Source organism: Hibiscus syriacus, unplaced genomic scaffold (genome assembly GCF_006381635.1).
Source record: "Hibiscus syriacus cultivar Baekdansim isolate YM2019G1 unplaced genomic scaffold, ASM638163v2 tig00111095_pilon, whole genome shotgun sequence".
NCBI classification, from domain to species: Eukaryota; Viridiplantae; Streptophyta; class Magnoliopsida; order Malvales; family Malvaceae; genus Hibiscus; species Hibiscus syriacus.
The window spans coordinates 3,973,626-3,984,036 of record NW_024062980.1 but is presented as its reverse complement, the minus strand read 5'-3'; the positions used below and the strand labels follow the sequence as shown (position 1 = coordinate 3,984,036).

At 32.5% G+C, this 10,411-nt stretch overlaps 1 protein-coding gene across 1 annotated transcript; it reads left to right on the top strand.

Annotated features, from left to right (window-relative positions):
* Window positions 1-565: 565 nt before the first annotated feature.
* On the top strand, window positions 566-5,289 carry LOC120152836 (probable protein phosphatase 2C 6). The gene is made up of 7 exons (XM_039164957.1): window positions 566-873; window positions 2,419-2,613; window positions 2,763-3,059; window positions 3,259-3,648; window positions 3,921-4,038; window positions 4,201-4,424; window positions 4,661-5,289. Exons 3-7 carry the CDS (start codon window positions 2,772-2,774, stop codon window positions 5,186-5,188), a joined length of 1,548 nt encoding a protein of 515 aa, XP_039020888.1. The 5' UTR covers window positions 566-873; window positions 2,419-2,613; window positions 2,763-2,771; the 3' UTR covers window positions 5,189-5,289.
* Window positions 5,290-10,411: the final 5,122 nt, after the last annotated feature.

Below are 10,411 nucleotides of genomic sequence, written 5' to 3'. Positions count from 1 at the left end.
TGTAACATTTAGTATGATTTGAAAAAATATTTAAGTGACTAGAACGAACAAAGTAATGTTGAGTGACTAAATACGTAGTTTACCCTAAATTGTATTTGGATAAAAACACTAAAAATTATGGGTAAATTACAAGTTTAGCACCTAATCTATTGCTTTTATTTCATTTTAGTACCCAAACTTCAATTTTTTTTAAACTTAACATTTATTTTACTTTTCATTTTGGTACATGTAGTTAAAAACTTAACTGAACTACTAACATGATATTTTTATTATCTTTTCAATGATGATGTGATATTACCTTATGATGACACATCAACATCACTGTTAAGTTTTTAACGATAAGTTACAAAAAATGAAATATAAACTAAACATAGTATGATTTTGAAAAAATATGAAATTTAGGTACTAAAACAGAATAAAACTAATAATTTAAGTATTAAATCTGAAGTTTATTAAAAAGATACTTGCATTATCGAAAGAAAAACAGGCTTGGCCAAATGCAAGCGGACAGTGAACCCGGCAATAAGCAGACAGAGCGAGCATCTTCGCACACAAGAGGACACTCACTCCATGCAACTGCGAAGCACGAACCCAGCTCAGCTCAACTCTAACTCGACTCGAATCAACTCGACTCAGCTCCAGCATTTCAATCGCCCTTTCTTTATTTTAATCTTTGTCACCACAGTTGACAATTTTAAGGGAAAACAAAAACAAAATCACCATTCTCTCCCCCCACCCCCCACAAAATCAAAGCAAACCCTAGAAATTGATTATTCCATAATTTCCCTTTCCTATCCCAAATAATTTAAACTCATCTTCACTCGATCGAGCTTTTGCTCTCGTCCAAGCTGTCTTTCTCTTACCTCAAATAAGGTATTCCCAAATTTTGAATCTTTTTTCTGTAGTGAAGTCTCCGTTTGGTTGCTTGGATTTCTTCTTTTTTATTTTTTCAATTTAAACGATAACTGAAGGCTTTGTTTAAGCTTTTTTTTTTTTTGATAAGACTTTGTTTAAGCTTTTGAAGCTGCAGTTAGGCTCTCTTGGTAATTTGATGATCCTAGATTTTAGATTCTCATCTCATCCGAGTTTCTTAAAAGCATACTAGTTCATTCTTTCTTAATGTTAGTTTTAATTTAGTTAAAATTGAAGGCCATTTAAAGAAGACTGTACAACTCTACCTAATTATGTGTGTCACGATCCTTCAGTCTCTTTAACTCCTTTAGTTTCCTTAAATGATGTAGGTGATGTAGGTACCTTGATGAATGAAGTTAATTATGTCTTTTGAGTAGTTGGTTTACCCTATTCATGGCTCATTTATGTTACGCTGGGTAAGGTTTTAAGAACATGAAATCACTACGATTTTGAAGCACTTGTTAGCATATTTCCATTATTGAATTCCTGTTCTCCTTTCATCTCAGATGGTATTATTATTCTCTTATGAACTCTTTTCCTGATTTCAAATTCAAAGTAGAAATTGTCGAATGCTAGAGAAAGCTGAGAAAATATCTTTTGAAGCTTTCATTTATGTTAGTTTTGCCTCAATGTTGTTAATAAGTTTGAATTAATAGTTGTGATGCCATTTTCTTTATCATGGTTTAGGAAGAAAGAACACGCACGTAAATATAAAATCTTAGTTGATATTGAATAATAACTCCACTAAGTTTTATTTAGGTTGAAAGCTTTTTTTGTGTGTATGAAATTGATGTTAATTGACGACATAGTTAAAATTTTCGTGGAGGAGACAGTAGATGGGTTGATCTAGTGTTCGTCTTTGCAGTAAGATGTTGAAACTTTCACAACATTTAGCATTCACTTCTTTTTTCTTTGTAAAAGAGAATCATCTAAAACGGCACAATATGGAAAGAATATTATTTGATCCACAGTGTTCTCAAAGTTATATACATATAGACTATAAATGGGTCATTTGTAGAATAATGTAGAGTACGTGATCACTTTTAATATTTTTGCCAACTTAATAACACAATGAAATGGAACAGGATCTTGGGTCAAAATCTGTGGGAAAAGCCTAGGTCCAACTATTTATGTTTGCTTCGATATCTTTGTTCATGATAATCTTGGATTTTTATAAAAATGTGAAAAGGAGATGAAATCAAAGTTGTGGAGAATTGAGTTTGGTAACCCAGGAAAACCAGCAAAATAAAATGCATTGTGATGAAATTTTAGCAGAAGGTGAAAGGGAAGAAAATTCAAACTTGGTCATTAGGGTTGCGGCACCATTTTGTATGAAAATTTATAGTAGTGCACTTCTTAATAATTTTTTGTTTGATTAAGCTTGCTGCACCATTTTTTTTCCCTTTTTATTAAGCATTAGATTAAACATAAATTTAAACACTTTCCGTGTACAATTTTCCTTTATTTTTGTCTAGTTAACAAAATAAGTTTTAATCTCTTTTTCAGATTGAAATAGAGTAGCTGAGCAGGGTCTTCTGCAGTCTGCACTATCTGTTACTGTTCCCTAGATAATTATTTGTGATCATAGGAAAATGTGCTTACCTATGGGTGATGATGAGCCAGCGATGAGATGCATGTGAGGCACTTGGTTACTTTCCAAATGCTTTGATCTCTCTGTTTATCTCTGTCTTCCTTTGTCAGGTTAACTCTCTTTTTAACCTAAGCATTCTAAATCTTAATGGAAAATTGGTGATATAAGTACCAATAAAAACTATGGGCTATCAAGGATGAAGGCAATTTTGATGCTTGAAATGTATTTTTAGTTTTATTTTGATTTTTATGGAACATAGGACTTTGAGATGGGTTCTTGCTGCTCATCCGTAGCCAATGGAAAAAGTGGCAGCAATAGAGACGGCCTAGTTACAAATGCCAGGGCTACAACAACCTGTGCTTCACCTAAGAAGCAGAAGCAAAGGCAGGGGTCAGGTAGGTGGAGGAAGAAACCAAGTGGGTTAGTGCCAATGGATGAAGCAGAGCTCAATCTCATTCCAGGGAGAATGTTTCTGAATGGTGCCAGTAGTGTTGCATGCTTGTATACCCAACAGGGGAAGAAAGGAACCAATCAGGATGCCATGCTTGTTTGGGAGGTTAGTCTTAGCGCTTGTTATTCTTCTAATTAATGTTTTCTTGTTGCGTTGTTTCCTTTAACGTAACTTATCTATCGTTGTCACTTTAATTAGTTTGTTAATATTCGTTTTCTTTCTTTAGGTGAGTTTTTTATTTATTTCCTCTTTTTCCTCTATGGCATCAATATGTGAAGACTTGGTTTCATTGTTTCTTTATTAGAATTTCAGTTCGAGAAGTGATACAATATTCTGTGGTGTATTTGATGGTCATGGTCCTTATGGTCATATGGTTTCCAAGAAAGTACGAGATTCTCTTCCTGTTATATTATGTACCCAATGGAAAGCTAGTCCTACTGGTGATCAGAGTGGTCTTAATAAGAGCGAAAATGCTCCTGAAAGCACCGTGTCTGAGGATGCTGCATCTTTGAGCATGGATGATGAATGCTTCGAGTCATTGGAGATTGAAGAAAATGAACAGCTCCCGGAGATGTATCTACGTCTTAAGCGGTCTATGATAAAAGCTTCCAAATTAATGGATAAGGAGTTAAAGCTGCATCCAACAATCGATTGTTTCTGCAGTGGGACGACTGCTGTTACTTTGGTGAAGCAGGTATTAGTCTTGAGTGAACTAAAATTCAAAATTAGTCATCTCTTGGATCTGTTAATCATAAGGTGTGTTACCCAGCTTAATATTTTAACATTTGGGTAGTTAATGGATTTGTCTTATTTTTCTAAATATAACAGCCAAGTAATTTTGAAGTGTGTTCAGAAATATAGGATTTGAACTTTGTTAAACTGCACATGCTAATGTGTCTTGTCTGAGAACCTTGAAAGTTTTATTTCACGTTATCTAACCATTTGATGACAAATATGGTTTTTTAGGGTCATGATCTTGTAATTGGAAATATTGGTGACTCAAGAGCAGTGCTGGCAATGAGAGACAGAGATAATTCTCTGATTGCTATCCAATTGACTGTTGACCTGAAGCCTGATTTGCCAAGTCCTCTCTCTCTCTCTCTCTCTCTCTCTCACACACACACACATAATGACTTACAAATACAGATTTTCCATATATTTGTGTCAGAATAACAATAATAACTTGTGCTATCCTATTTGAATAACCATCTATAGAACTAATAAGTTCTTGCAACATTATGTTTAGGGGAAGCAGCTAGAATTCAGCAATGCAAGGGAAGGGTTTTTGCCTTGCAAGATGAGCCTGAGGTTGCACGTGTATGGTTGCCCAATAACGACTCACCTGGTTTGGCAATGGCTAGAGCTTTTGGGGACTTCTGTCTAAAGGATTTTGGTTTGATTTCTGTGCCAGATGTTTTCTATCGCCGCCTTACTGAAAGAGACGAATTTGTTATTCTTGCTACTGATGGGGTATCTTCATCTTCGATTCTTTGTAGTACATCAATCTAATTTGAAAATTTTGTTGAGGACTCTGAAAACATGGCTGTGAGGGACCCTTTTCTTTCACCCTGTTCATTGTAGCCTGTAGAGAAGTCCATTTATAAATGCACTTCCTTCTGCCTTTGTTTTGGGAAAATATATATCTATATTTTTTCCTTTAAAAGTTCATATAAATTATCCGAGAGCTCAGTTTTAATTTTGGGCAGGTTTGGGATGTGCTTTCAAATAAGGAAGCCATCGATATTGTGGCGTCAGCCCCTAGTCGCTCAACAGCTGCTAGGGCTCTTGTAGATTGCGCGACTCGAGCATGGAGGCTTAAGTACCCTACTTCTAAGAATGATGATTGTGCTGTTGTATGCCTCTTTCTCGAATATTTGCCTGCAATTAATGGATCTGCAGAAGAAAACAACATAACAAGGACTTCCAAGGAATCCGGAGAAACGACGGTGGCTATTGCCGATAATAAAGGAGATTCTCAGAGTTTAGGTGTTGGTGAATCAGACACATTTCATGGTTGTATGGAAATCGTTCCCGCAACAGAAGAGTCGGAAGAAAAATCATCTTGGAAGTTGGGAGGGCAGTCGAGGAGGAGTCTCGCAGAGTGCATTTCGGTTGCGGAAGAAGAAGAGTGGTCAGCCTTGGAAGGTATTACAAGAGTTAATAGCTTATTGAGCCTACCTAGGTTTCTATCTGGTGATAAAAGATCAACAAGCTTGAGAAAAAAATGGTTATGAGAGAAGTTAGTTAGTTAGACGGGCAAAATAGACATGTTTGGGTGATCTCACATTACTGAATTATGAATCATAAACTAAATTCGTTGTTTGGTGTTTTTAAAGCTTCTTGCTGCAATTATATATAACGTTGTATCTTTCCCTTCTCCTAGAATTCGTGTATGAAAGGATCCTGGTTTGTTTCTTTATTCGATGATAAATGATTGAGGTTATTATAAAGTAATGTCATGTCATCATTAAAAAAATTAACGGTGATGTTAACGTATTATAATAAGGTGATGTCATGTCATTATTGAAAAAATAGAAAACATTACATTAGTATTTCTGTTAATTTTTTAACGGTGATGATCAAAATAAAATTAAGATTTGAATAAAATAGTTGAGTGCACCAAAATGATAGGGTACTAAATATGTAGTTTACCCTTTTGTTTTTGTATATGAGGTCTCAACCTCGGAAAAATGTTGCAGAATCCTGTAGCTTTTCTTAGGCTTAAATATGTACTTATCCTTGAATTTGTCTGTTTCTCTTAACATATTATCTAATGATTTTTTCTCAACGTTGATCGAGGATATTCGGTTTGATTTAAATAAATTTAATTTTTTATTTTATAATTATATATGTATATTATTAAAAAGGGTAGGATCAAACGGTCCTAAAAATGTATAAAATTAAAAGATTTAATTTCAACTTTTGATTTCCTTCAATCCAACAGTCTTAAAAGGTGTAAAGCTAAAAGAGTTTTACACAGTGTCAATGGATCCTAACTCTTATTACAATTTTAATTTATTTTTAAATATATTTTAAATTTTATAGAATTCATTGAATTTCTTATATGTTTTTTATTTGTACATTATCTTAAGAATTTATATTGTGTAAATTATATATATATAAATAGTAAATTTTATATAATTTCTTATAATCTTTTTCTGATTTTGGATGAAAAATGTAAATATGAAATCATTATGGTGTCACTATTTAATTTTTGCTATCTCAAATAACGTATTAATAATATTTGCGCTGCACATCCCATAATTTGTGTTTGATATTGACTAATGCATATAGTTTTATGAGATATATTTTATCAAGGAAAATGACAAAATTAACTATAAAGCGATAAAGTTTGAGAAAATTTCAGATAATCGAATCGAATCAGAATTTTAAGATATTTTGAAGGATGATAAGGCAAGGTTAATAATGTCATTTCCATACCTTAAAATGGTAGGATTTAATATGGATCATTGGATTTAAGTTGATTTTCCATGATAAATATAGACCGTTTGATGAAAAATGGCAAGATTGTAATTTTGAAAAGTACAAAGGCAAAGTTGGAAGTTATTAGTTTGTTGGTTCATTTTTGACCTTTGGATGAACAAAATTGTCATGTGACTTGATAATAAACATGAGATTATAAGGGTAAAATAGTCATTTGGTATTAAAATGAATTTTTAATTTCATTTTATTTATTAAAGGACAAACGGCCTTAAATGAAAAGAATGAAGTTTCATGATTTCTCTCCATTTCTCTCCATTTCTCCTTGCTGTCGTGAACTTCTCCTAAGGTAAGGGATCATCTTGCTTTTGATGAAAAACAATTAGAAATGATTATTGATAAGCTCAGTTGTTTGGTTTCATGTGGGAAATGGAAGTTTGGATTGAAATTGATATGAGATTAATTGTACATGCATGAACATGATATCTAGAAGTTGAATTCATGCTTGAATCAAGTTGGAAATCAATGTTAAAGAGACCTTTGATTTTCGGCCATGGTAAATTAAATAGGGAAAATTATGAAAAAAAAAATTATACAAGGGTTAGAAATGATAAATGCATGATTCTACAAGCTTTAAAATGTTGTTTGGACCATTTTGGAAGTTTGTAAAGTTTAAGGGACCAAATCAAAAATAGTAGGAAATATGGGTTTAAAATGAAAATTGGTTAGAAGTTGATGTGTAATGTTTAAATTTATTGTTGGAATGCTTGCATGTGTTGTTGGAGCTTGAACTTGAAGTTAAATGGAAAAATGATTTAGAAATATTGAGATCAATTCTAAAAGAATTATTTTAGTGATCAAATTACGAAATTGGAAATATTATGTGACTTATTCATTGAATTGGATATTGAGGAACTTGAAGTTTTATTTTGAAGTGTTAAGATTGGTCGAAATTGATTTAATATCAAAAGATTTTTTTAGGAATTTATTTCCTATTATACGCTTATGTTAGTAAGATGCTAACATGTATTTTGAAAATGTATGTGTTGTGTAAACTATGTACATGTAGACCGTGACAAAAACATAGACCGAAACGTGATAAAAGCTAAGTAAAAGGTTCGAGAATAAAACATATCGATAAGAAAGGTTTGATAGTCGACATACCAGGTGAGTGCATTCTTATCTATATTATTATATGTATAAAACAAGGAAGATTTGCAATAAGTCAACATCGAATGTGTTGATCATGAAAAAGATTTGAATCATATATGATATATATTTTCATAATAATTTTTGAAATGATATTTGAATGACTTTGGGTATGAACTGTCCGATGTATTGTTATTTGATATTTTGACATATACATATTGATAGTCTTTGTATAATTGACTTGCCATGAGGTGGAGTATTAGCAGCTGCATTGTACTTAGCACGTAAGTGATAATGGTGCTATTGTACATTCAGGATACATTATATGGTACACATGAGATATCAGTGCCTGCATGTATGTGGTGTTGGTGCGATGTATTTCTTATTATTGGTATATTGATATTGTGTTCTACTCTACTTGTGCATTATATGTGGCATTAAATGTGCAAATTGTCCATGCGACACTAATGGAGCAAATGGTCTATGTGGCGCTACATGCACAATATATATATACTCATTTGTGACTTGCATACCATGCATTGTAATTTATTATACATTGAGTTGTGATTTGATTGAAATGAAGAAGTACAGTTTTAATCTATTTTATTGAAAATATTTTTTTATCAAGTAGTTTGATTTCGCATTGGATGCTTTATATTTAAATTATTGATTTGCGGGTTAATTTTATATGAGAATGAATTTGATAAGTCAAATTGATTTTTATTAAATATTCTTATGTGATGTTTTCTATATTACGATACATGTGATATATTTTTATACTAGTATGCTTTATTTTTATTATGAAAATGCGTCACTAAGTGTATACTTAGTGTGTGATGGTTTCGCGCGTAAGTAAAGAAAAACAAGTGGAGTAAGAAGCTTAGTTGGCATCACTTAACGAGGATTCACTTCCTAATATATGTATGACATATTTTGATGCTTTTGATGTTTCTAGTTGGCATGTATATTTACATGCCGTGATGCTCCGATATGTTTATGATGTTAAATGGTTTGTAATAGTTATATGTGTGAATTTTAGTAAGTAAAATATAATATGAATATGAATATGAATTTTAGTTTAAGATTTTGGTAAAGTTATATTTTATTAGTATAAAGATAAATTTTCGTTTAGGTAGTTTTTAGGCAGTTTTACTTGTTATATGATATACTTTTGAACTGCTTGGTTGATGCCTGAAATCTGATATGATTTGGATGATTAAATATTATTTTTCAGTTTTACGCGATTAAATAATTTTTAGCAATTAATATTAATGAATGATTTTTAAAAGAAATAAAATTTTACTAATCTTCGATTAAGAATTGTTTTAAATGTTTTGTATGACTTATCTGACTCATATTCAGTGACAAATACGGGAAAAGGTGTGTTTCAGTTTAAGTCGCACAGGCCTGTAAACATGATGTTCCATGTAGATGCATCTCATCTCCAAATGAAGAACAAAATTGAAAGAAAACTTGAAGCTTATGTTTCATGTTTGAGTTATCTATACCTGATCTCATCAAGTCCAATCACACATGGAACAATCCAGCTTGATGATGATATTGTTGCTATTATTGTTGGACTGCAGCGATCAGAAAATAATGATATGATCAAGTTTTATGTTGAAATTGAAAAATGCATTAGATGTTTCGACATCATCAACAATTGCATCGGCAATAGAAGAACCAGAAACATCTATATCACATAGAAGTGATGCATATGATAATCTTGTTGGCCGATTCGGTGATAGCCTTGTTGAGTTTTATGGGGATGATGAAACTATTGTTCCATTAATGGGAGATGATGACGCACTAATACTTGATTTCTATGTTTTTTAGGCTTCTTTTGAGGGACAAGGTTTGGATCTTGAGCCTAATGTATTAGAGGCAATTGTTTCAAAAGGTCATGGGTTACAGAATGCACAAAAAGTTTTGGCCTAAACACCAATATAACCTTAACCCCAAATAACTCTAAATGATTTACCTCTGTATCATCATGGAGTTGCAATGCATGACATTAATTACCATGCTATAGGGAATCTTGAAATTCATGATATGCTAGAGATACATGATGCCCACTAGTGTTATTCATACGATGGATCAAAGGAGTTGGCAATTGATTCCCAGTTTGAAACTAAAAAGGATGCACATTTGGCAACTAAGGAGTACTGTATAAATGCTCATTTCCAATTATATGTCATGGAATCTAAGAAAAAACATATTTTGTAAGTTGTATACACAATGATGACGAGTGTAACTGAAGAATACGAGTTTCATACTTACAATGGAAGATGTTGTAGGAAGTCATAAGGTTCAATGGCCAGCATGCATGTATAATAAGCTCATTGACACAAGACCACAAACATTTAGATTCAGATGTCATATGCTCATATGTCAAACTTTTGGTCAAAACAATCTAAAGATACTCGTTTCACTGTTAGTGGCATACATCCGAAATACATTTGGTTATATTTTGTCTTACTACAAGTCATGGATGGCTAAAAAGAAACCAATAATATTGTTGTACGGTGATTGGGATCAATCATATAATGTACCACATCTGCTGCAAGCAATAAAATTTTTCATCCCTGGAACCATTGTAAGATCCTATACTCTTTCTAAGATCACACTTCGCGGAGAAGTTATCTCTGGAAAGAGAGTTCTTGGTGGCTTGTTATGGGCTTTCAAGTCATCTATTGAAGGGTTCTGGTTTTGCAAACAAATGATTCAATTCGATGAGGCTTTTTTATATGGGATCTACAAACAAGTCCTGATGATAGTTGTTGCACATGATGGTAACAAAAACATTTCCCCCATTACATTCACCATTATTAAAAATGAATCAGAGGAAAGTTGAAATTTTTTCTTTC